General features: G+C 47.5%; 1 protein-coding gene across 3 annotated transcripts; it reads right to left on the bottom strand.

The window, feature by feature from the left end:
* Nucleotides 1–57: 57 nt before the first annotated feature.
* On the bottom strand, nt 58–27,346 carry ASCC2 (activating signal cointegrator 1 complex subunit 2). 3 transcript variants are annotated; one of them, XM_086473901.1, is made up of 20 exons: nt 27,304–27,331; nt 24,412–24,511; nt 23,151–23,309; nt 22,635–22,805; nt 20,810–20,939; nt 18,735–18,802; nt 16,945–17,055; nt 15,922–16,034; nt 13,787–13,861; nt 13,136–13,243; nt 11,467–11,535; nt 10,661–10,735; nt 10,205–10,391; nt 9,405–9,619; nt 7,624–7,743; nt 6,942–6,944; nt 3,936–4,160; nt 2,128–2,236; nt 1,494–1,570; nt 58–834 (listed from the first exon to the last, which is right to left on the bottom strand). In XM_086473901.1, exons 2-20 carry the CDS (start codon nt 24,490–24,492, stop codon nt 666–668), a joined length of 2,265 nt encoding a protein of 754 aa, XP_086330027.1. In that variant the 5' UTR covers nt 24,493–24,511; nt 27,304–27,331; the 3' UTR covers nt 58–665. The 3 variants fall into 3 exon arrangements, with proteins under 3 accessions (XP_086330027.1, XP_086330028.1, XP_086330029.1); XM_086473902.1 differs by lacking the exon at nt 6,942–6,944 and having other exon boundaries at nt 27,304–27,346; XM_086473903.1 differs by lacking the exon at nt 6,942–6,944 and having other exon boundaries at nt 24,412–24,507; nt 27,304–27,346.

Raw genomic sequence — 27,346 nt, 5'->3', positions numbered from 1 at the left:
GAACCTCAACAAGCCTTTTAAAGATCAATACGGTTCGTAAGAGCCTAAAACACCAACTGAAAGATTTCAACCATTTATTCGCACATTCTGTTCTCACGCACCACACCCAAGGGACAGAGATGGATGGTTAAGGTCTTATTCACCCGAACTCCTGCGTGTCTGTCGGCAAAGGGAACAGCCTGAGCATTTTCCTACCGACCTCCAAGCTGCACTTCAGGATAAGGCATTTCAGCGGAGCAGAAAGCTGCGAGGGCTGTTCCAGGGAAGCCTTGCTGTCCGAGCTGCCCGCTGCGCGGCCCAGAAGCCCGCTTGAGTTGCAGAGAGGGTGCGAGGAGCCAGTATGAAACTAAAATTCTCCGAATTATAAATAGTACAAAAAAGAAACGAATGGCTGGTGCAGCCTGTCCGATGCATCGCGGCGCAGCCCACCGGCCCACGCGCGTCCCCGCCAGCTGAAGAGCAGCCAGGCTCTGCCCGGAGGGCAGTTCCCTTCCGTGAAGGGGCAGCCCTCCCACAGGGCGTGCAATTCTGCGCGAGCCGACGCGGCAGGTCTTGAACCACGACATCCAGTCCCTTGAGCGGAGGGAGCGCCGAGGGAACGGAGCACAACTGCCGCCTCCTAAGCAGAGGACTGGGGATGATGCAACACCTGCACTGAGAGTCTTTCAGGAAGGGATCATGCCTTTATTCCGCTTTCTGTCAGCCATGACTCGTCGATTATGGTTAGCTCTTGTGCTTTTGTTTGCTTCCTTCTTCCTTCGTTCCTGCACTGTTTCCCGGTTCTGCCCGTGACCCTTCACATTCCCAACAACAGCAGAGCTGTCATGCTTGTGCCTGGAGTACACAGAAAAAGGACATCACAACAAGCACACTGCACGCTCGAGAAACAGCTGGGTGTGAGGAGTTCAGCCTCGGCTCACCGCAGCTCTGCAGGGCTCCTGCACTAGCTGAGTACCAGCGTTAGCCACACAACGGCCGTGTCCTTCGCCACGCTGAGTCTGTCAGCTGAAACCAGCTATTAAACTGTCCTGAAATCCCTGTGGGAGCTGATCAAGCTCTGGGAAGCTGTGCTCTCCAAGATCCTATCTGGGAAGCTGTGCTCTCCAAGATCCTATCTGGGAAGCTGTGCTCTCCAAGATCCTATCTGGGAAGCTGTGCTCTCCAAGATCCTATCTGGGAAGCTGTGCTCTCCAAGATCCTATCTGGGAAGCTGTGCTCTCCAAGATCCTATCTGGGAAGCTGTGCTCTCCAAGATCCTATCTTGCACAGGGTTCTGCTGCTTACGATACAGGGACGTGCCTACCCATTCGAAGGGAGAAAACAACCAGCAGTGAAGTAAAAGTTGGGCGAGGAAGTTAACGCCACCGTGGCAGTGACCCTGACGTACAGGCATGCTAAGGAACAGGTACACCCTCAACAATTCCAGGCAGCAGCAAAACACCTGCTCACCGCAGCGCCGCGGTTTCACTCCGCAGAGGGAGATGCTTACTTACCCCTTCCTCGCCAGGAAAGCCAGCCGCCTGGCTTCAGCTCTCTCCCGCAGCACAGCTGGGTCCTGCACAAAATGGTCCTACCATGGGAAGGAAGGAAAGAGGTCAGTGAACTCATCGGCATCGCGCAAAAGGCTACAGCAGGAGGCGATTCTGTCAGACCACGGAAGAGCGGCAGTTCGTTGCTCCTTGTATTTTCTGGCTGAGCCAGCAGGATTGGTGTCAGTGACTCTCAACACAAAACCTGTCAGTGAACCTGGCTGAGACTTCTTCCACATCCTGCCTCCGCCAGCAACACCAGCAATGTCATGATTCCCAGTATATCCATGACAACAGAGCGTTAGTGACCCATGAAGGGTTCCGCTGGCATCGTCTGTCTATGGAATAAAGGAGATTAAGCCTCTCCAGAGTAACTAGCATTGCTCCAGCACAGTTAGCCAGGGAAGCAGTGGTAGCTGTTCTCGGGGGACACGTCACAGTCCGGCAGGTGGCATAAGTAGCCGCCCTGAAAAGCGGCTCAGTCTCCATGCTACTGCTGAAAGATTCCCTTTAACGGAGTGGAGAGAGGAAATCTGCTCCACATCACTCTGCAGGTGAAGCAGGTAAGACATATGGTAAATCTTAATGCAACTCCAACCTTTGTTCTTTCCTTTTCAGCTTCCTCCTCCTCCTCTTCATCCTCTTCCTCTTCCTCCTGTCCTTCTTCCTGTCCTTTAGGTCTCAAGACCTGAGGAATTGTGAACGGCCTGAGAATGAAGGGACAAACACTCAGCAATGAAGACAGTACAGCCACAAACCGTTCCCTGAACAGCATATCCTTATTGGTTTGCATCGTATCTTTCAAACATGAGAACCCACAATCTAATGGAATTGCTTCTTTTTCTGAAGAAAAAGAAACAAAACCACCCAGAGACCCAGCAGCTAGTGACACATTTACCATGGGCAATTAACGAACACATGTTCTTCACCGGGGAATGTTCACTATGAAGTTGTTACTGAAAATAATAATAGTTAAAAAAAGGAGCAGGTCAGGAAGAACCTGAAGCCTCACAAGGAATTTCTCCAAGGAAACAACTGGTTCTTCTGGGAGAAGGGGATCCAGGCACAGCCACGAGGCATCAGTAAGGACACTTTGCCAGGCTTTAGCTCACCCATCGGGGAGCATCTGTTGTACAAAGACAAACCCTCAGACCTCTAAGCTGAAACTCAGACAGAAACATTAATGCTCAGAAAGTGCTGTGCTCTAAAACCTCTGTGACTGGCCAGTGGTTATCCACGGAGCCCCAGTGTCATACAGGGGGAAATACCTGCAGAAATTCATCAAGCTTTATGAATCACCCTGAACACGCACAGCAGCAACCCTGGGAGGGGGTGGAGGCAGAATTTACCACATGCTTATAGCTGTTCTTTTATATATTATATATGTGTGTGTGCTTAAATTCTATTGGAATTCAGATCCACCGTTCCACTGTCAAAGAAATAAATGTAAAACCAGAAAAGCCTTTGTTACTTCAAAGCTCTAGATCTAGTTTTCAGCAGTAACATCCACTAATTGTTCCTATTGCCTCTCTAGGAGCAGTGATCACTGAGCACCTGAAATAGGGGAAAAGACCCGAGTGCCACACTGTTAGAGGCAAACAACAAAAAAGATCTAAATTGAAGCCTCGCCACGCTTTAGGAGTGAAAAAAAAATCCAAAGGGACAAAGGAACCCCAAAGACGGATTTCGGTTTGAGGTTAGAAATGGTGACATCTTCATAATACATCAGAATTTAACAGGCCACTTTCAGAAATGTTAAACCAGCTTTTAAAACACACGTTTTCTATCTCTAGCTCTTATTTCTAAAAGAAATATTCCACAATCCCCCTCCCAAACTAATCCTTTGCTTCCTAAAAGCTAACTGTCTCCAGCTGTCAGCCATTGCGGACAGCGCTGTGCAGTCACTCCAGGACTGAATTCCAGGTGTCAGCACTGTGAGACATCCGAGGGGATTGGCAAGGAGAAGGAGTCCGGTTGTAGTTTCCTGAATTTTTAAGTTTTCCTTTGCTAACCAGCCATTTCACACTGCTACGCTCAACCCGGATTGTTCAAGCCCGTTTTCTCCCGCTGCAGGACCGTTTTCTCTAAGCAGCAGCACTGCCGAGTCCAAGTTTCAACACAATGGCAAGTTCCCCTCTTAGATTTGTTGATTAGTTGAGGCAACAGCCGAGTCCTGCAGACACAGAAGCCTGAGAACACCCTGGATGCATGCCATGGCAATACTCCCTACCAACGGGAGGAGGGAGACCCAAAACTCCCTCCCTGCATGTTACGGAGAAAGCAGCAGACCAAGGGGTGGTTTGAAGCGTGCCCGTCCTCACTGAGAACAAACCCCAGTGCTGAACAGGTCTGCGCGAGCCAGGCCATCCCCATCAGCCTCCCATTCACTGAAGCCACAGCACCTACCTCCTACTGATCAGCTCATCATCTGAGTCAGCATCATTTGCCCCCACTTGGTTGCCATCGTAAGTGTCATCGTATTCGTCCTCATAGTCCTCCTTGTAGAGCTGAGCTTCCCCTGGCTGCACAGGCACCTCCTCCACCACCACGCTGTACTGGCTGTAGCGCTCCTTCTGCTCAGCAATCAGGCGTTTGTCGTTCAGCAAACTCCTGGTCGTGTCCTTCTCCCTCCTGCACTCCGCAGTGTGGAAACGGAGAGGCAGACACAGAAAGGCAGCGTAAAGATCTTTTTTTTTCCATTTAGTACGTGGAAGCTGAAGCAACAGAAGTCTTATCTCAAACTCCACGAGCACTGCTTAAGCCTACCTGTTTCCCCTCTGATTTATAACAGGACTCTTTGGCTGGCTCCTAAAAACGGGCACTCCTGGCTTGGAACAAAGTAATTTTAAAAAGCAGCCCAGTAAGATCCCGCAGCGGATAAGAACAGGAATGGGAGACCGCCACTGTCATTCGAGACAGAAAGGAAGCTTTTACAAGAGGCCAAATGCAATTACACTCAAGCTGAAGTTTGGCCAAGCTCCAACTAACCCCCGAAGTCCCATGAATCTTAAACGGCAAGGTGTTAGGGCACAGAATCCAGGCTACCAGACGGCTCGGCAAGGCCCAGAGTGCCCTCTAACACCACGCTGCAGTATCGTCTCGCTGCGGTAGCACACGCAGCTGCGAATCACGGACCAGGGCTGCATTACAGGAACTGCTGCACGGACGTGCATGTTCCTCTAGCCAAGGACCTCAGCTGACAAGAGCGAGATGCAAAATACGAATGCAGACAGCGAGAGCCAAAACATTACCAGTGCAGCAAGTAAGGATTAGAATAAGCACAACTCACAAAGAAAAGAACAAAACAGAGCAGACTAGTGATTCTGTTTTAACCTCTCTCAAAGCACTGCATGTGTAATTTAAAAAAAAAAAAAATTAGGAGGCAAGTAAGTTATGGTCTGCCCTTCTTTAAAAGGGCTAAGAAACAGAATTTTGACAGAGGCATTAAGAAGCAGAAACTGAGATGCTGCATCTCGAGCTGCACAGGCATAAACTCTTTGCAGTTCCATCCTTCAGACCAGCCAAGTATAAGCTTACAGTGAAGCAACAAGGGATTCCACTGCCAAGTATTCACAGGACAACTTGCAGCCCTCAAAGTCGAGGAGGAACATGCATCAGTGACCCATCAGGCATCTGGATATTATCAGAGACAGAACCCGTCCCAGGCAGACTGTCCGTGACTCAGGAATGGACAGACCTACGTGACATACTAGCAGGCAGGGGGGAAGTGATCTAAGCAGCCTGATTTTCATTATGAATCTCAAAACAAAGTACCATTACAGATAGATGTGGTTCCCCTCTCTAGTGACTCAACTCTGTTACATGCCTGCATTTAGCTGCAAAAAGCCCTGCAGAGCATGTGGTTAGTTCACACATGCCGAGGCCAGGATAACATCTTCTGTTGGTATTCAGCCTGAGCCTGAACTAAGGATTTGCTAATTGTTTCCTGTTGAGCTGGTCTGATGACTGCAGAAGAGCTGCAATGAAATGTTTCGGACACCAGTTCCAGGAAGACCAGCAGGATAACTCCTCCAGCCCCACGGTGTTCAGGGCACGCTCTGACTTCAAGAGACAGATTCAGCTAGCAATTACGGCTGCACAGGCACAGACAAGCGTGATCACTTTTCAGGATTAACGAAGAATCACGTATATGCCAGTATGTTCGTTTCCTCGTGCCTGTTTCTCTCCTCATCCTGGTGTGGCTTTCTCTTTCACATTAACAGTCCCTGCCCCAAACTGCTGATGCTTCTCCACACAGCAGCGAGAGCAACGGGGCTCAACCTGACCAGGCTCTTGCAGCACTATTGCGACATCACGCTTAGGCAGCAACAGCGCCCTAAACACAAGCAGAACTTGGTGAGCAAAAAATTTTAAGAAGGAGAAAGAAAAAAAAAAAAAAAAGATACAATTTGAATCCAAAACAGAGCTCACACTAGGCTAGGAGAACCCTGTCACCCCGACATCTGGGTAAAGCATCAGGCTTCTTGCTTGCGGAACAAGGACTACTGAGGAAGCTGCCCTTTTCGTGCTGAAAGGACCCTCTTTGTATTTATGAACATTAAATCCTAGAGAGCAAGGTACTATAAGCTTATCCTTCAATTTAGTTAGATATGGTCAGCTTTTGGCATAGGGTGTACATGGCTGATCAGAGGTAGTTACTTCCAGGTTTTAAAAAACACTCAAAACATAAACAATGTGTCTGGAGTCCTGCAGAGAGAGTGTTCTCAGTGTAAGAAGAGCTGTTCTGAAATGAAGACATAGCCTGAGGGAGGCCAAGAGACACTGGGAACAGCAGCAGTAAGAGGATAATCCCAAGGGGTCGTGCACCAGGACAGCAGAGGAGATGACGACTTTCTCAAGGAGTGATGTTACCACTGGAGAGAAGACACAGCCTCCTTGGCAGCGGCCAGAGGCCAGTGCCATGGGAGCAGAGTCCCACAATGCGGCTCAGGGATGACTTACAACTTCCAAAGCTGAGTGATCTGCAGAGGGAGCTCCGAGCAGGGCTACTCCACGGGCGGGATGCACTGTGCTGAACTCAGACAGTGCTCTCCGGCCTCGCCCAGCCGCTGCAGCAGCTCCCCACATGCGCAAGACTTTAGGGAGACGGGAGATAACCCAGCACGCCTGTGCACAAGGCTCTTGCTGCCGAGGTGCCTGCCTGCACTCTGAGCAAGTCAACACGATGAGGAGACTTCCAAAGTCATTGCCTTGGCCAGAGAGAAAAGAAATTATTGTCCTGCCTATCCGAGCCAGTATAACCACTACAGCACTGCTGCTGAATAGCTGTTCGACTGCACTTTGTGACAAAAGTGGTTTTCTCCTGAGAGTCTGATGCAGCTTTGCAACCAGAACCTTAACCAGGAGCTCCCGGGGTGACGTGGCTCAATCTACAGCCAGACTTTTATTTACGTTCTGTGCAAATACACACCAAGGATCACACTTGGCTGGTTAGAGAAAGTGTTTCAGATTGAAAAAAGTCAACCATATTCTAGAGATAAGGTTGACATCCAGGGAAGCCAGCAGGACAATGCCCTCACCTGAATCTGCAGGGAGCATGGCACAGCACAACGTGCCAGACCAAGCAGAAAGAAAAGGAAATGCCCTTCTAGGGAAGCTGACAGCAGCAGGGACAACACAAGTAGTCTAAGGCAGCGAGCGTTATCAGATTTTGAAGCAGATGGATACTGAAGCTTCACCTGGATCTAAACCAAATCGTTATTTATTCTCAGTTCCAAGTCAGAATCCCAGGCTCGTAGAGACAGTTGCTTTTCAAGGTTTGCCGCTCAGTACAAGTTTAACACTGAGACCGAGAAGCAAGGGCCTGACGTGACAAATGAGCCTGGCAGAGCAATCTCTAGCAGCACAGAGAGGAAAGCCAATTAGGAAAAACACTAACTGAACCCAACCCCCCAATAATATTTCATTCTACTTTCCCAGAGAAACAGAAGAAACAGGTGGGAAACATTTCTTGATAAGCCTTACCTCTGCCAACAAATTCCTGCAGGAGGTTTGTACAAGAAATAAATTTGCCGGTTCACAGATATTTATTCCTCCTGACAGACAGGGTTAATTAAGGGAGCACGATACTCACCGCTTGCCTTTCTGTATCCGAGAAACATCCACCGAGTCCCTACTGAAAACATCAAACTCATCGTTCTGGAAAACATTATAGCGAGAAGTGACTAGAGGAGTAGGGTCTGGCTTCAGCTGTCTGTTAAAAAAAACCCAACAAAACAGAGAGAGAATAAAAACAAAGGTGAACTGAGGAAGACCTCTCCTTCCCAAGCCCTTGGTTTATTCTTTGTCAGTCTCAAAGTCATCCCCAGCACGCCAAGATCCTCGTCGTGGTGCTGGCTGACCCGTCACAGATTGCAATTCCTTCATCTCGCAGCTGCACTACAGCCCGTGCACGACCACTACACGGCATTGGTCTAAGATACAAGGCACAGTTTTCAAAGCTTATCTTTGCGGGGAAACTAAAGCAACTTACAGAAAGCAAAAAGAAAATTCTTCTGTTCATTTAAGAATGAGTAAAACTGTACAGCAGCATGGAACCTTTGACAGACTGCCTGGTCTCAAAACAGTGACTCAGTAAAGCCAAACACTAAGTATGATGAATTACATGCTGGAAAAAATTCCAATAATTTGCTGCTGTTGATTTCAGGATATTTATCTCCCTATGGCTCCTTCTTAATTCTTTCTCAGGGTTCCAGGTTTACGTTTGTTCAACTTGTAAGTCAAAAGACCATTATTTTTACATTCATTTTGTTGGTGCTGTTATCTCAGCTGGGCATCTGAAAACGCTGCTGTGCTCACTTCTAAAATCAGCAGTGATCAGAATTCTACATTTGCTATTGAACTGACAGTTTTGTTTCAAGATGCAAAAGGCAGGGAAAAAAAAAAAAAAAAAAAATCCAGCCTTATCTTCCGTAACTGCTGGCTTTGCAGAAAACCCCAACCTTTCCAAAAGCCCACCCCACATCATCTGTGCCAAAGTCAGCAGATCTGACTGCGAGAGCATAAATATTGTTGCAAAACTAAGATTTTTTTTTTACATCATTTTTCTCACAAAGATGCTTTCCTTTTTTAATGCAACAATGAGACAGTCTGCCCATTCCTCCATGAAATGTGAGCAAACAGCACATTCACATCCTGACACTCAGTCAGAAACTGCTGCTGCAGCACAAACACATGCTAGCAGCTGCAGACAAACTAAAACAACTCAATTTCACTGCCAGCTATAAACCCTACGTCCCATGTACAACCCAGAGAAGCAAGCAAAAGCCTCGCAAGTTTGTCAAAGGGGAGGTAAAAATGGATCCAGGTTGCCATTTCCACTCTCCCTCTGGTTTAACTTCAAGCACAAAACAGCAGCCTCTCAAATACCATATTTGACCCTGCAGGTTGAATTTCAGCTGAATGAGTTCCTCTGAAGATGCCCTTTCCTGCAGGACAGCTGGGATTTCAACACCTATGAGCCTGCCCTCTGCAGCACAACCATGTTTGAAGGTAACACACTGTATTGCCCAGCCCAGGCTAAGCCAATGTCTCCACGATGGAATTTTAATGGTTCCTATTGGAGCATTTAATGTACAAGTATTTTCGTCCCCCTGTCACAAAACACAACGCAGCATCTGCTCTACTGGAATGCTGAGCAGCGAACATTCCAGTCCTCTGCAGGGACGTGACGAGGGCAAAAAGCCAGAGGCAGATGGCAACGAGAAGCTCTCACCACAGCTATCTACCCCGAGAAAAGGCACATGCAACTTCTCAGCGCTCTACAAGCGTCTAACCTCCAGTGAGAACGGTGCTCAGTGACAACCCACAACCAAAAACCCAAAAGGCCTCAAAGCCGCGCCAGTTGCCCCGCACCTCTGCATCGTTCGGTCCAGCTTATCCAAGTAGGGCACCAGCTTATCTTCTAGGATGTTGTTGATCACTTGCTCCGCATTGTAACCGTACTCTTCCAGGCAGGCCAGGACGAAGCCCTCACCGAGGTCTGGCAGCAGGTCTTTCACTTGAGAGATGAGAGAGTCCAGCTCCACCCCTGACACCCTGGCGACGGGCGCAGCAGCAGCACCGGCGCACTGCATACACCAAACAGAATGGGTGGGGTTACTGGTGAGACACAGCAGCCGAGGGAAGGCAGGCAGGCACGTTAAAACGAGGGAAAGCAGCAGCCTGAGTTATCAGAATTTAAACACAAAGTCGTCAAAGTCTGAAGTCAAAAGAAGAGAAATCAGTGAAGGTATGTGTACTACACACCGTCCATATGACACAGTCGTGGGCACACAACTACTTTCGTCTGCCCCCGAGTCAGCAAGGATACTCTGGAGAATGCCTTCCTCAAATAATATGTGAACTGTGCATTTAAAAAATATGCACATGAATGACAGTGATGAAGCACAGTACTTGAATAAACCACAGCAATGGGAAACCCAAGCCAACAGGAGTTCGAAGCAATTTGCTCAAAGATAAAGCCAGGATTCAGGTGTAGCTCTGTTTCTCATCCCACAAGGCCCATGGGGCAGCACTGAAATCTAGCAGAGGTAAGAAATGAGACTAAATCTCATGTAATCCCCAAACCCAAGCAAACCAATCCTCTCTTCACAGACAAATGCAGTGAGGACAGAAAGAGCAGAACCCAGTCCTTCCCACAGAGCTCTACTCACCTCATCCTCTGATGCATACGCAGCCCCGAGCTCTTCCAGGTCCTCAGCAGCGCTCTCCGCTAGTGCTGATGCTCCATTAGATGCTGCTGGTGGCGTTGGATCTTTAACAACTTGTGCTTTTTTCCTGTCTACCCCTTCCCACGCACTTTCCACCGCCTGGAGGATATAGGCTGTCCTGGTCTCGTCTCTAAGCGGGCAGCGTTAAGGGCCTTTCTAGATGCACATATTCAGACCTCGCCTTGAAGTAATTACGCGGTTTTCAGCGACTCCCAAGCCTGTGCCTACATCAACATTCCCCCCACCTTTTTTGGTTTTTTTTTTAAAAGGGAAAACCTTCCGTCACTCACGACCAGCCATGCAGCTTCACCAGAGGCAGCAACAGTGGGAATGCCACTGGCGTGAAGGAACCCAAGGGCAGCCAGGTCTGCCAAACCCCAAGACGACAGCAAAGGATACAGCGTGGAGGATGCTTGCTGAAGGAGACTGACATCATCCTCAACAGGAAACAGCTCATCATAGTCCCGGAGAAATCTGAAAACACAGAAGGCAGTTTAATCAGTCAAACTCAATACATCACCAGCAGACCTGTCGCACGCTGCCATCCCCGCTATGCCACCGCGACTTCCTCGCTGCTCAGGCAGGAACACGTACAATCTCTCACCCAGTACTAGATCCCAGTATGCGTTGCCACGTCTGGCTTTGCTCCCGTTGCACTGCAGCAACACTCCCCCCCAAGCCATCAAAGCCAGTTGCAACACTCGTGACGTTAAGACCTGTAACCCAGTGCCACACTACAGAGAAAATGGGGTTTATGACTTCAACGTGATCAGAATGACAACACCGTCAGGAGGACAAGATCGAATTCCCAGTTCTGCCACTTACTCACTTTGCATCTTCAGCATTAGCACTTAATATCTTTCTGGTCTGGTCACCCCAGTTCAGAAGCACAGATTAGTAATAATACTCTAACTTGTCAAGGTAGCCAATGGCTAAATTGCTATCCTCCACTTTGAAAGCCTGGATTAAAGAGAGCGGAGAACAACACTCTTCAGCGTCATGCAACATCCTCCTCACCTTTGCAATAAAGTCTGTACTGCAGCCTGAAATCCTCTCACAGCAGTTCCCCCAACTAGTTAGGATGATTTCTAACTCCCAAATGCATCATCATGCCTCATAACACTGTCTCAGGCAATTCTGCTGTAAAGAATGGAAGAGGAAGGGAAGCTGACCCTCCCCTTGGGCCTCTTTTCAGCCAGACTCACCTCCTTTCCTGAAGCACCGAAGTGAAGATCTGTAGAAATTCCTCAATAAAAGGCTGAATATTCTCACAGCTGCAGAAAACAATGGCACAACAGAGTGAAAAACTCAGCGGTAAGCCTACCGCATTGCACAACCGCCACCTTCTGCCTCACTAGCCAAATTAGTCACACTCACACATCAAGGGGAAATCCCATTTGAAAACACGTTTCAGAGCACTTTCTGGCTTTCACAGTAGCAAAGGGTCAAATGGAAACAAGCCTCTTTTACAGCTTCAGCCAACATTTCAGCCAGCTAGATCTAAAGCCGTACCACAGTTAGAATTACAGGACTTGAGACAGACTTTACGAATCACAGTTTGATGCCTCAGACTCGCAATAAGCAGAACAGGGCGTGCACTGCTTTTGTAATTGCACTCTTATTATACACCTTGGGATCATACCAGTGAACCTCCCAGAAAGTATGTGCTCGCTGTGTAAGAACACATGCCAAGCAAACTCCTACTGCAACCTTTGTTCCAACGCCTAAACCTCCCATGGCCGCTGATGCATCACGCCTCGCAGCAGGACCGAACGCTCTCTGCAGCAGATCAGCGCCAAGAACAGGGTATTTCTCTAGAAGCAGGACACAGCATTTCCACAGCAGCCTCAGCTCTCGTCAAAGTGGCAATCAGTTTCTGGAGCTGTCCTTTACTACCTCTGAGGTATACACAGTCCTTAACGCTGTGGAATCTGAAGATGTTACACTCTCTGGTTCATTTATATTCCGGTGGGTGCTGAAAGGCAACACTCGGGTAAGCAAGGATAAAGCCAGGCTGCTATTGCTCCTCTAAGGATTGGATTTATAGCCCAGACAGATTGGGTGATAGAGTCCAAGTCACAGAGGGAGTCAAGGAAGCAAATCCAGGTCTCATAAGGAATTCCACACACAGACCCTCCTCATCTTCTTGTGCAACTCTACCGATATTAAACCAGGGAAAATATTCAAGCAGAACAAGAGCCGCAGAGACCAGCAATCTACAAAACCCATAACGAGTACAGGCAAAGAGAGACCAGCCCAAGGGAGCACTAGCTTCACCATCGAGACCCAAGTTCTTGGCTCTGTCCCCAATATGCAGCATGATTTTGGGTCATTTCACTTCTCTTCATTTCTCTGTTTTAAAATAAGGATAATTATACTTGCCTTCATTTTGAGATTACTCACAGATCTATCAGTTACCACTTTTCACAACAGGAGGCGGGGAAGAAATAGGTAAAGGCACCAGTATCTAAATTTAAAACGACTGTTTTCAGTGCTCTATAACACTGCATCACTTTTACTGTGGTGTCTCAGGCAAGGTGTCTACACCCAGCACTAGGATTTGTAACTTAGCCATAAACCGAGGTGAGAAAGCTCGTTGGAGCACAGCCTCATCCCACTGCTGTGGGGCCAACACACAGGTCACTACCCCAATTCTGGATCACACAGCTTCATCTGGGACATTCCTGCTACGGAGGACAACTGACTTCTGACCTTAGCCAAAGTCTCTGGCTACACAAACAGCAAGACAACTTTGGCAACACTAATAGCAGTACCCGTTCATTTTCCCCAGCAAATCTGAAAACGAGGAAACAGACCTCCTCCACAACGGTAATCAAATAACTGGCTGGTACCACAGTGCCCAAGTGCCAATACCTGCTTTCTAAGATGGGCTGGAGACAGACTTGGTTTATTAGGATGTGGAAAGCTTCGATCATCTTCTTCCTGGAATGCGAAATTCTCCTCCACAAATCAGCAAAAACGCTTCAGAGAGAGTAAAAGAACACACTGTTGGTGTCAGCATAAGAAATCGTAATCTTTAACGTACCTTTACTCCAGAGGAGGCATTTCATCAGCAAAATCATTTCTTCGCCGCAAGGACCAGAGATTAGAGCCATTTCATACTCATTAAGGAAAAATCCCTGCTCTAAACAAAGTTGGTCTCAATCACCAATTGTCCTGACAGCTAGACACACGGTATCTCAACTGCACCAGCATAGTCAGCACCTTAAAATGAGGCCAATCTATACATAGAGCTATCATTCATGTCTTCATGCTTTGTTACAATCTGGATGCATCTCTCATCAAGTTTCTTCTTAGATAGCAGTGAAAGAAATCATCAATCACCCCACTGCCCAGGAAAATTCGGAATTAGAAAAGCCATCTCTTCAGAGTTCTTTGAAGCAGCATTAAAAAAAAAAAAAAAAAGATAGAAAGACTGCAGAAGTGGGCAAAGCAGCATGAAGTGAATTTTTAATTAAGCCCTGGGAGACTTTTATTGAAAAAAGCCTTTGCAGACATTTTCACCTGTTATCCTCATAATGCCTCTTCTTAATTGCAGATTCCAGCTCAGGAACGGCCAGTTCATAAAACGAAGCTAATCTGGAGAAACGGACAACAAAACAGTAACTGTCAACTGAGGTTTCAAAAATCATTTGCTAAAAGACAAACCAAACTGTTAACTTCATTAAATTCTCCTCCCTAGCAGTACTCACCAGCATTACCTCATTTGGTTATTTGTTCCCTGAAACACAAGCAAGCAAATACGCAACAGACACAGAGCAGCACTCCACGGGAACCATCGAGGTATCCCTGAAGGTGCAGGCAAAGAAACGCCTTGGAAAGCATCATGGGAGCGAACAGCAGGACAATCTGCCCAGCCGAGAAACAGCCCGCACACAAACCTGCCGTCTGCAATGAGCTGACCCGCCCCAGTGCATCCCAAACCAACCCCTCCCACTCCAATATCCTCATGGCCCTATGCTGCCCTACACTAAAAACTGGATAGGAAACACGATACCATTTCCAAGAAAGTCTTACTGGTCTGGCTCTTCAGCTCTGCTCTAGGTGGGCATTTAGATGAAGGTACCCAATACGCAGAAAGCCTACGAGGATGTTTCAGGAGGATAGGGCAGGGAGGAAACAAAGTCAGTTTGGTCCAGTTTCACATCTGAGGTGCCAGGCAGCCCACACAGACCCTTTCCTTCAGGGACTGAGCACTGAGAGATGCACAGAAATAGCCTCCCAGAATAACAGCCAGTACTGCCTCCCGAGTAGCTAGATGCTACAAATAATGGTTTACAGCCCTTTGCACAAAAGCCAAGCTGAACTGACGAGCAGAGGCTCCATTAGGAACATTATGTCCATGTCTCATATTAAGAGCCAAGCATGTTAAATGAGTATCCTTGAGGCAAGCGGAGCAGAAGCTGGTTAATACTTTTAGTCAGGGGGAGAAATTAGCAAATGCCAGCAGATTGATTCAAATTCACAGAGGTTCCAAAAAGATGACACATAAATCAGTTTTCCCCCCGCAGACTCCAAAGACCCAGTCATTAGTCCATATCGAGAAGTAATGAAAATGTTGCTGTTGTCCCACTGCACAGAGATCAAGACCATTTTAGCACATCTCTGACATCAACAGCAGAATGAAAAGCAAAAGGCTTTCCTCCTCTGAGTAACCAAGCATGTAAGCAGTGCTGCTTGCCAGTCCAAACAGCCACCAGCAGTCCACCAATCTGCTCTTTCAATAACCAACTCGACAACAACATTCAAAGGGGACAGGAACCTACACACCCCAGAGCAGCATTACTCAGCCTGTGGTCCACACACCACTGGCAGCTGTAAGGCTTCAGAGGTCTGCAACATGATTGGAAACAAAAGCAAAACACAAATGTGCGTTTGTTCACAAAAACAAGCAAACAAACCAGGGGAAATAAGGACAATAAATTAACACTTCAGGTGGTCCTAAACAAAGGCTGTTACGGCAAGACTCCACGAGATGATCGGGGGGTTTAAAACACCAGGGGCCAGCTGGGTAAGTGGCACTCGAGGACTTGCAGCCTCTGCGGGAACACACTCTGCTGTCTGGTCCTTGAGACCATCCTGACTCATCGACACTGTGATGCAGAGTTGGACAGGGAATCAGCTGTCAGCCCAGCCGTGATAGTGCTGGCTTGTCATCCTCTCCCTGGCGCTCAGCTTTTGCCAAACCCCAGTAATATTCTCTAGCAGAAAACTTAGGCAGAACATCAAACAAAAGCATTTCTTTTCAGACCTTGATGGACTATCACTTTGAAATACTTTCTACCTCCCTTGCTACAGCAGGAAGCTCTTTTTGCCCACAACTCTCTTCTGCTCATCCCGCTCCACCTTTTCCGAAGCACATCCAGCACTGCTTAGCTGGGTTTTGAATTTGTCCTGGCTGCCTGGCTCCAGGATCACTCACAGATAATGATGAAGGTGAACACATAACAGCCAAACTCTAGCCTTCCCTATATTCATTCATTTATTATTCTGTATCCCTGTCAGTGTGAACCTAGCAGTCTCTGGTTGCACTACATCTGTCTACTCTTTTAACGATGAAGGGACTGGGACACGACATGGCAGCACATTCAGTATTTTTACTTCGCCAAGACAAGCTCTGTCTGCAGTCCAAGACGTACCTGTAACAAAACTCATGTTTCTGGAAGGTCTGGCAAGCCAAGGGGAAGACATCAAGAAACGCCCAGAGTGTTGTGCAAGTGTCGCATAAGTACAGCACAATATCCTTCAGCTCCTGAAGGAGAAAGGGCAATTACTGAGAGAAAAGCCAGACAAGTTTTCCTAGGAACACAGTACCACTCACTAATAGGGACACATCATGCCCAGACCAAGTCTTTTTCCTGACTGCACAGAGAGCCTGCTATCAGTCATCAACACGTTACATGTTACCGGGTCCAGAAGCAGAGACAATGTCCCTGCTAAAATGTCTATCCTTCAAATATCTATAATGCAGTCCCAACTGCTCACTCTCATTAAAGATTCTGTGAAGTTATGAGACTCCTCATCATACCCCATTTTGGACAGTGGCTTTGTCTTCAATATATCCCCCACGTAAAGTATTCTTCCCCAGCTAGCTGGAAGCGCTGCATAGCAGTAATACAGGAATTAAGGGGACGATTTCAGTGGTCCATTTCAATGCAAGACACACTTCCAGGGGAGCTGTAACAACTCCCACACACAAACTGTATGACTCAGATTTTCTAGAAGACCATGCTCACTGACACGGGGCCTGTCTTTGTACAGCACCCAGCACAAAAAACCCTCTTCATTAACTAAAGTTAAAGTATATTGCTGTTAAACAAACATTTCTGAAGGAAAAAAAAAAATCAACTGTGATCACTGTCAGGGTTACGTGGAGACTTCTGTCAGCTACTCTGTTACATTACTTACCAGCTGGTTAAGTAAAAAAGATGCTGGGTTTAAAAAGAACCCACGATACAATGGATATGGCTGAAAGCAACCAACTCATGGTGGAAAGGCTTTATCACAGTCATACGACAAACAGTGAAGCAATGACATGGAACCATGTGCTGTATGAGCCACCAGTATCTGGGAACAGAATGACCCTCTGTGGTGTTACTGCTCCATGGACTGTTCAGGCTGCAGGACTACAAACAGTAAAGGGCAAGGAGCAACAGTCCTACCTGGAGGGGCATGTTCCCCGGCGTCACATTTATTTTTTCTTCCAATTTCTGGGGCTCAGCGGAGGCTCCTTCACACTGCAAACCACACTTATGCAAAATATTGTTGAACACCTAAATCAAGAGAACAGAACAGTGCTAAAACAGACAGGAGAAAGCAGTGGGACTGCTTTGTCTTGTTAACAATCACTGCTACGACCACGTATGGGGACTATCTCCATCCAGCACGGAGCTGTGTCAGAGGAAAGCTGCAGCAGACTCTTGCAGGCCGCCGCAGGAAGGGCCGCACTGCCCTGCTGAAACTCCATGCAACTTGCAAGTGACCGAACTGCAGCTGCACGTGGCGGTGGTGCTGAGGCAGGGACTGCGGCTAAACCAAACCCTTAGCTATGCCAACAAAACCGCCCAGCAAGGCCAACACTGGGAGGCCACCTGGGATCCCTATTTGTGAGAGTAGTGGGACAACTGGGAACTTAACACCACCTCCTGCTTAGGAGCCAGTCCCAAAGCCTTCCTGCCCTCGCCCCTGAGGCTAGCAGGACAGATTTTGGGGCTCTTGTTTATACACAAAGAATCTGGGGAGAAGCTGACAGAATTAGGTTCCCGATTGCTAACAACCTCTGCTGCAGGACCAATTTAAAAGCAACTCCTCTACATCTGCACCTTGAGGGATTTGTCAAACCCACCTCCCAGAGGCACGTGAACGGGTGGCTAAAGGTACTGAAGTCGCATACTTGGGGTTAACATTACTATGGTACAGGGCATGCAAGCTCCTACACCTGCACGGGTATCAACTCCTTTCAGCGACAGCGCAAGCACTTAAAGAGCTTCATGGATCAGCACTGACACGTCTTTGTTCGAGCTGTTACGTCCGTACACTTGACACACACTGGTATCGCCCTGCAACGGTCACCAAAACACAGGGTGAAGAAACCAGTGTTCTGCAGAGAAACTGCTCCGACATGGTACATCACGAAAAGCAAATGGAATCTCTGCTGCCCTCCCCAGTAATTCATTTGAAGGTTCGGTCTCGCATCTTAGAACATTTTTAAACGCGGTATTACCTCTGAGATTTACTTCTAGCAATTTCTTAAGACTTGGAAAAAAAGACAAATATGAGCTTTCAAAAAGTCAAGTGACATTACAGGTGTCTTGGGGTAAATGGTATCTTGGGCTTGTTTATTCCTGTGCATAGGTGAGCTTTTGAGGACATAAACACGACATTTTCAGGGTACAAAGGTGTCAAGGCACCTCGGTTTTCCCCTCAGGTGAAATGTGAATCCTGCTTACCGAGTCTGGGGGATAGAAAAGCTGCTTATAAAAACAAAAGCTTAGATGTGGAGAGGTGCTAAATACCTTTTGTATGGCAACAATGCCTCCCTTCCAACAGATTTTTATTCACTCCTGAGAACCTGCAGTGCTAACGACAACCCATTCTACTGTCAAGTCTTGGCTACCTCTCACAGTCCCCATTTTGCTGCTTTACCTGTTTTAATGCCTCCCCCACTTGGGGGGATATAAAGAACACTTTTTGAACTGCCTAATGAAAACTCCTTGAGATTAACTGCAGAGAAGGCCAGAACCTGAAGGAAGGCAACAGGAAACAGTCATCAAGTAATAGTTTTAGATGAAGGTTCAAAACCCCCCTGACACACATCGGCATGAACTAGAGAACGGAAGCGACAGCCAACGCGTTCTGCCTGCCTGCGACCACGCTTGCTGCCTTCCAGCCCCTCGGCTGTGGCCCACTTCCAGGTGAAACGCGAGCCCTGGGTCAAGCAGGAAAGCGGTACCTGGAGGACGGTGGGCAGAGTCTCGTCTAGGTCACTGAAGTAACTCGGTTGCTGAGTGAAGATATTTTCTGAGAAGAGATGGGGAAGGAGACCAGTTCCCATTAGTTCAGACATTCATGCCAACGAGCAAATCTGCACCAGAAGACGTACTTGTATTATTCCCGCCACCCCCCCCCCCCATACAGCTGATAACCCCTTACAAGGTGGGCACAGGCTCCCTTCTCCACTCACACCCAGGGCCTACTCCTGTAACCCTGACCCATCAACTCCTCAGTGCCACTGGAGAACTGGTAACGACAATGTGCTCAGCAGAGCAGAGCAAAGGAGATGTTAGATGATTCACACCCCAGAGGCTGAAACAATGAATAATGCAAATACTATCGCTAAACATTTCTAGTTCCTTTATTTGACAACTGGAGTTGACTTTTAATTACTGATAACAGTTCAGCACACACTGGAAAATGTTCTGCAGAATATTTCTTAAAAGGTAATGAGGCTTTAGTAATACCTGCAATTACATTACTAGGACTTCATTATCTTTACAAAATACTCCACTGAGTAATGGCGTACCATAAATCCTCACCAAGTAAGCACAGAGGCTGCCTCTTTTCCTGTGAATTACTGTTCAGATGATGAAAATTAACAGAGTTCTCCAGCAAGGACAGAGCACGGGTAAGTTACGAGACAGGTTTCAGAAAAATTTATACCCTGAGAAGAACCTAAAGTTTATCAAGTTATGAATTACACCCCAGAACTGCTCGTGCCATTACTGTCACAACAGAATGCAAATAATCAGGTGAGCAAATCATCGGTCACTTGCGTGCAGCATTACTGCATTGCACTCCAGAGCACACGTATAATTCAAATGAGGTTTCATACACTTAGGTCTTCTTTGGAATATTTTAAGGCCCAGATAATCTAAGCTTCAAATCTGAAGGAGAACTAGCTATCTCAGCATGCTTTCTTTCCACCTCTGAGGCTTGACAGATGCATTTAGAGTGGGCACTACTGAAAAAGGATATAGCGATTAAAAAATGTGAAGGTTTATCTAAGCTTTTCTGGTCTGGAAAATTGGCTGCATCACATGTTCTCTAACACTTCTCATGTTAGTCAACTTGGAAACGAGACAAAAATAACTACCAAAGAAAGGAAAGTTTCATTACACGAACTGCAGACAAGGTGGGTTAGAATTTAGGGAGAAGAGCTCACTTAACCCAAGGTTAGATATTAGATACTCTTCCATCGATGCTCAGATGGATGTTAAAGACCACAAGTGGTTCCCTTGTGAAGGGAGCACAGGATAAACACAGAAGCTAAACCGATATGCCCCGAGTTCATCACGCAGGCTAGATGCTAGAGCATCCAAGGCTGAGACGTTTTGTGCTATGGACTTGCCCCTAAGGCTGTCTGTACAGATACAGAGAAGCCTAGGGAGAGCATTGCTCAAGCTGTGCTTCTCGAGTGCTCTGTGGTTTGAAGGCACCCTATCAATCAACCTCTGCATTGAAATTTCAAGTTCTCCCACTTCACAGACCAGTGACTACTTCACGTCGCACATTCCACTCAGCTCCCAACTCTGGGAACAAAAGCCCTCATATGAGCAGTTGGACTGTGCCTCATCTTCTAACCCTCCTCCCTCCCTGCCCAGGAACTGTTTGTCCCCTCCCACCTCCACCAGGATTTTACAGAGCCCTCATGTCCTTACAGCAGCTGAGGACACATTTAATTGGCATAGGAAACAACTGCTGAGGCATAACTGAGCTTTGGTTCACGCCTACTGCCACGAGCCCAGCTCAGGACAGCTAAGCAGCAGGACACAATGCTTTCCTTGACATAAAGGAAGTTCACAAGAAAAAAAAAAAAAAGAGAAAAGTAATCTGATCTAGAAATTGACCTAGAAATTACAGATACTACTTGCTGCTGAATAATTTATTTTCAGAGCAGTAACACTGGTATAAACCCCCACTTGTTAATAATAATAGGAATTATTATGTTTAGTATGTTATGTATTAGTAGTAATGATACGAATAAGCAAAAGCCTAAACTCAACAGGTTGTTCCTTGGCTTTAACTAACCGATCATCTTCTGGAGCAGGAGACCATTTCCCTTCCCAAAAAGCACACAGAGATCCAGAATCTTAGGGATGTCAAACAGGAAGTTGTTGTAAATAATTTCGCCAAAGACAGAGGGAGTGATAAAATGATCCTACAAAGAGGAAAAAAAAAAAAAAAGTAATTTAATCCATATCTGCAAGAACTCCAGCATTATAATGACACCGCTAAAAACATCTCTCAAAAGTGTATTAAGGATTTTATTTCCCAGAAGGCAGCAACTCTGCTCACACCAGCTTCTGCAGAGCCTTCTATCCCCACGTTCCCAGCTGCCTGTCACTGCCACACCATCCACCCCGCTCCCACGGTCAGGCTGCACCATGAAGGGAACCAACCAACCTAGAAGTTAAAGTAAAAAGCTACCTGCAGTTCGTTCAGTTCCCAGACCTGGCTCACAACATGGCCACATAAACAGCTGAGCTGACACAAGAATGGCTCAGCTCAGGAGTAGGAGTGAGCAGCCAGGCACAGGAGCAGCTTAACTGGCACTGACACTGGAAAAATGCATGAGAGATCACAGCCTGAGGTTCCTGATACCCTGGAGGAGTAGAATCAAGGCACCAAAGATGACTGCATCAGTGACAAGTAGGAAGGAAACCCAGGGTGCAGCTCTATACCCTGACTGCTAGAACGCTGCGTCCAAAACACACGGCTCAATGTCGAAGGAATTTCTTCTCAAATTCTAGATGACAAAAACTCCGTCATCTTTGACACTGAGAAACAAGCGAGCTAAAAGGTGATTTTGGATTTTCAGAAGACAAATTTGCCTAGGAGAGCAAACGTCTTCAATCACAGTGAAAGGCAGCAGCACGCACATTTTCCCTGCGAAAGCAGAGAGACAGGGCTTTATGCTGGCTTGGTTCAATTTCCAGAACTCCTGCTGACTGCCTGCATAACAACGGACCATTCATTCTCTTCAAATTACTCAACTATAAAATGGCTTCAAATGCTTGTCTGCCTCATTGGAGTGGTAAGATTTAATCAGATCCTGGAATGAAAGACACCGTAGAGGTGTCAGTGCTTTTGCTGAAGCAGTGCCAGCTGCAGGCTCCAGCACTCCCTCTACCCATTCCCGGTCCAGTCCTCCGACTCCCACTCCAAGACCTTTCTTCAACATGTCCTGAATGTCACCACTGAGATAATCAAGAGAATCAATGCATCACTAAACACCCCATCGTGAACCAGGAGGATACCAAGGGAGCGGTTGCTAACACATAAGGTGCCTCACTCACCCTGCCCAAAGGCCTGGTGAAAATTCCACCGCTCCCGATGGGCATTGCACTCCCACAATTAGGGCCGAGTAGATCTTTCAATTACAATGCCGAGAAAACAGTAATTTAGAGCAATTTCACTGCGTGTACCAAAGTTGGGGAAAGTTCAAGCAGAGAGAAGTATTAGCACAGATTACACGACGCCACGTGGCACAGAAGCAGAGGCACCGAGGGAGCGAACGCTCAGCTGCTGGTGGCCTGAAGAGCCTCTGCTCCACGCGGCCGCACAAAGGCCAACTTGCCGATTCTTCTCTTGCAGCGATGTCTCACGCCGCCACACACGGCCAACCTGCCATCGCTCAGCTGACTGCCTGGATCCCCTTCCTAGGAAATCGTTGCATAGGTCAGACCCTTCAGCTCCCAGCAGTTACCATGTCCACGCGGAGACACAGACTGATAAACAGCCAGGAAGAGGAAGGCAGGCGGACACGCAAGCAAGAAACATGCCTCATTTCTCTAATTGTCTTTTTTCCTAAGCTATGCGGCCCGGAGCACCTGCAAGGCAAAGAAATATTTACCTTGGACTCCTTGTGAGTGGACATTCTGAGGAACGTCAGGAAGACACTCCGATGAAGACGTTTCTGCATGTCATTCACCTCTGGATGGCAATCGGACAACACGTCAAACTTGCGAGGGGCATAGCACAGGTAGGAATCCAGACATTTCTGAAGTGTCTCGTCAAATATCACCTTGCACAACAGAAGACAAGAAAACGGCAAGACTGGAATGTCACACATTCATAGGTTGCACTCATGGGCAGCCCAGGTAAATTTCAAAGCAATCCAAAACACTCGAGAGTGCCAAAAGGATTCACGTATGCATCAAATACAAGCAAACTCATATCCACACTGCAAAATTTATAGGGAAATACTTCTTTCTTTGCACTCTAAGGTGCTGTAATTGAAATGAAAATGCTTGACAAATGACATACTGAGCACATACAAGTCCTTATGAAAGTGATTTAAAGTTCATGGCTTTTACAAGCACCTAGATTGTTCATGCTTTTTCTTCAGCATCCACAAAACAATTATTACCTGGCACCAAAATTTCTCATGAGGCAAAGCCAGAAGCCAGTTCAGGTCATCTGCAATGAATTTTGCTCGCTCCAAGAACTCTTCCACTAAAGCAGAGTCTCTGACAACAGGCGGTGGTCTGTATAGCACAAAAGACCGATCTGCTTTTATTTCTGGGTGCTGTAGAAAGCCAAAACACTGTATTAAAACTACAGACCAAGCGACAAGAATGCCCAGTTCCCATTTGCACTGCTCATCGAGTTTTAGGAAACGAACACAAAATCACACATTAATACCATTCGACACTTAGTTCCCTGGTAACTTCCCATTTTCTAGTCTTTCAAGGCAGTAGGCGAGTGTGTTTCTGTCCTTATTTATCAGCAACATCTCCAGACCTTCATAATTTGGTGGATGTTGCTCTTTACACTCTATTAACCAAAAGCCTGGCAAAGCAATCCTCCCACACCTTCAAAACAAACAGCAACAACTTGATGTCGTGCCTTTGAAACGTGGCCTGCACTCTCTCTTTTTCCCCTGAACTGGTTCTTGCACAACATTCCACGAAGTCAAACCAACAAGACCACCAAGGACACAGAAGAAACTTTCCACTACCCTTCCCAAGGGTTACTCAACCGGCTTTGCCCCAGTACTCCCCACCCCAGAATGAGAACCACGCTGAGGGGCGAGCAGCAGCTTTGAGTGCTGCCTCAGCCCACACGTACGCCCAGGGTAAACCTCCTCACGGGCACGCAGCGCTAACGGCAAGTCCCGCTTCTGCAACACGCCCCGAAGGCTCTCTCCATCCCTTCTTATTTCTGGGAGAAAAGGGTTACTGTGAACTGAATTTTCTGATTTCATCAAGCCGAAGCCACAGGGCGGGAGGGCATGGGATGCAGTAAGGGGATGGACTTTGCCCAGTGCTATAGCGCGGAGCTGAACTTCTCGCAGAGCTTGCGAATGCTCCCAAAGCTTTCCCGCTATCGCAGCAAGGGTTACATGCTAATTGGGCTGTTCCTCGAAAGAACGAGAGTTCTGGGAGAACACAGGTCATGACAGATGTTAAACACACTAAGTTGGGGGTTCTTTTGTTGGTTGGTTTTTTTTTTCCTGATGGTGGGTAAATGAGATCTCAACTACCTGAATGCACTAAAACACAACGAAAATTTAACAGGCACGCCCCAAACTTCATCATATCCTGGACCAAGGAGTAGTTTGCCCAGGCCTCAACATAAGACAATTATTTATTAAAGGTTGTTTGGCTTTCAGGAAAAACACAGCTCACCAGTGCTGGTAGAGTTCTCAGCTTCCCTGTCCTCGGATCCCTTTCTGTCAGCTGGAGTTCATCCAGAGGCAACGCTGGCATCCTGATGATTTGTCCCTGTCTTCAGCAGACAGAAAAACAAAAGCAGCACAGGATGCATTTTACAAGGTCAGTCAACCAAAAGCACAACAAAAGAGGCTACAGCCTTACTGTAACACACATACACACAGTGGCTGGAAATATATCTATGCAAAGCACTCTATGCACCACCCAAATGCCCCAACTGGAGGGAACACCCAAGGGCCACCTGCACGTGCCGCAGAACAAACCTGTACGGCGGTGCCACACGCAGTACTGTGCTCTCAGCCCCGTGCCTTACCGTCATGTTCAACCCCAGCCGGCAGCTACGCACCCCGGTGGGATGGGGGAGAGAATCGGAAAAAAAGTAAAACTTGTGGCTTGAAGTAAAGACAGTTTAATAAGACAGAAACGGAAGAAAATAATAATGATGGTAATGAAAGGATTAGAGTACACGAAACAAGTGATGCACAACACAATTGCTCACCACCTGCCAGCCAATGCCCAGCCCGTCCCTGAGCAGCAGCCCCCAGCCAGCTTTCCCCCTAGTTTGTAACTGGGCATGACATCCCACGGTATGGAATATCTCTTTGGTCAGCTGTCCTGGCTGTGTCCCCTCCCAACCTCCTGTGCCCCCCCAGTCTTCTCGCTGACAGGGCGTGAGAAGCTGAAAAGTCCTTGACTTGGTAGAACATTACTTAGCAACGACTGAAATATCAGTGTGTTATCGACGTTATTCTCACACTCGATCCAAAACACAGCTCTGTGCCAGCTACTAGGAAGAAAATTAACTCTCTCGCAGCCAAAACCAGGATGCTTACTGAGAAGCCACAGACATCTTCCAGGACAACAAAATGCATTTTGGGACATTGTTTAACATAAGCTTGATATTTAAATCTGGTTCCTGAAGAGTTGGGCTGAACTCTCTGTCTGCTTTTGCAGTCTCTTTTAATGCTGGCAGTCTGTCTCCTGACAGTATAAACTGGAGAGGCAATCAAGACATCCTGCCAACCTACTATTAAAAGAATATTTTTGGTGCTTACGTGGCAGAATCCCTCAGTACTCATCCAGATAAGGTTCACATGGTAAGCCTACAAAATACAGCCTTCCTTTCCCCTGCCAATTCCCACGTGCTCACAAAACCACGTTTTAATCTTCAACAGCATTTTCAGGCTCAGAAATATTTCAACTAACTTTCCACTGTAACTCAAACATTAGAGTAATTCAAATGCAAGCATGTTATGTGCCTTGTTAAAAACACTCAGATATTAACAAAACCCAAAAGTTGCAGGTTAACAGAGCTTTCAATTTCTCAGGGGGTTTATAGTATTATGATTCCTGTGAAATGGTACTATAAAGTTATGTTCTTGTTGAGGTCTAAGATCACAAGTCTCCTTATATGCACATTTAATTGCATTTAACGTCGCCTGGGCAAAATAACAGTTAAAACAAGAGAAGTGTGTCAACAGATGAACAATTCTGATTCAGGAGCAAGATCACAGTTTAGACAGCAAGTGAGAGAGTAACAGTTTTAGTTCTAGCATCACCTATGGATTTAGGCAAAAATTGTGTCATCTAACATTTGAGTTCAATTCAGAAATTACAGTAGAGCAATGCCAATACACAGAGCTTAGAAAACTTGGAATAATTATGCCTTTCCAAGGGAGTTTAAAGGTCAGAATATTGAAAAGAGAATTTTCAATTTTTTATAATAAAGAATATTTTTTGAAAAAAAAAAAAAAGACAACACAAAAACTTTTCAGTAGAATAAGCCAAGCTGTTTTGTCAGTTCTCATCTTATATTTAATTTGGCCCTTAAAATTTCTAGAGTCACTCTGAAAACTGCACGTAAAAGTGTGTGTTTGCAACAAGGGAAAAAATGTCAAGTGTCTCATTTCAAGGCTGCCAAGCATCAAAATCTCCAGCCCAAGTCAAAAACACCTTGGAAGAGACAGGCCTCCTGGCCAAAAGCTTATTCATCAGAAGAGAACAAACCTGAGTATGAAATATCCTCCATTCATTCTCAATCACCGTCATATGCTATTCCCCTGCCCCAAGAACTTTGGTCTAAAGTATAAGGACATGGTCAATTTGTCGGACCCTGTGATTTCAGGCACACAGCGTAAGAGCCAAACAGCCCTGACAAAGAATACAACGAACCAGACTCGCCAGGGAAACTCATTTCCACAGCGTCAGAAGCCTTCTCTGCCCTGCCCTGCCCACTGCCCGCCGAGGTGCCCAGGCCAGGGGCCACCGGGAAGAGGTGCCAGGCCACCCACCGCAGCACCGCTGGCAGAGGAGGGGGCCCCGCTGCAGCTCCCCTGGCAGCAGCAGCGTACGCCGGGCGCACCGCTAAGGGGCCAGCCTAGGCAGCCCCCTCCCCTTGACCTACTTGGACACGGCCGCTCCTAATTTTCCCCCTGTACTGCACGTCGAGAGCCTCCAGCCAGCCCGCAGCAGGCACCCACCCCTCCTCCCCACCGACCCCTAAGCCCACACCGCACCCAGCTCTGCCCACCTCTCCCCCGCCTGCCACCACAGCCACCCCCCGGCCCAGCCACTCTCCGGTAGCCCCCAACACCCCCTCCAGCCACCACCAGCACCCGCTGCCCCCGGGCCTGGGCCCTCTCCAGGCCCCGCCACCTCGCCCCGGCTCTGCCGGCCCCGCCTCCGCCGGTCAGGCCAAGCCCTGTCGCTCCTGGTACCCCTTTGGGTCCCCCCGCCATGCCCCGCCTCACCTCACCGGGCCCTGCCCGGGCCCCGCCGCAGACGGCGCTGCCGCCCGCCCCAGCCACCCCCATGCGCCCCCCGCCACGTTGCCCGAGTCCCCGTTACCGGGCAGTCGCGTCCCGCCGCCACAGCTCCGCCGGCACCACGC

Source organism: Leptosomus discolor, chromosome 16 (assembly GCF_034619465.1).
Source record: "Leptosomus discolor isolate bLepDis1 chromosome 16, bLepDis1.hap2, whole genome shotgun sequence".
Taxonomy (NCBI): Eukaryota; Metazoa; Chordata; class Aves; order Leptosomiformes; family Leptosomidae; genus Leptosomus; species Leptosomus discolor.
This window is presented reverse-complemented; position numbering and strand designations above follow the sequence as displayed.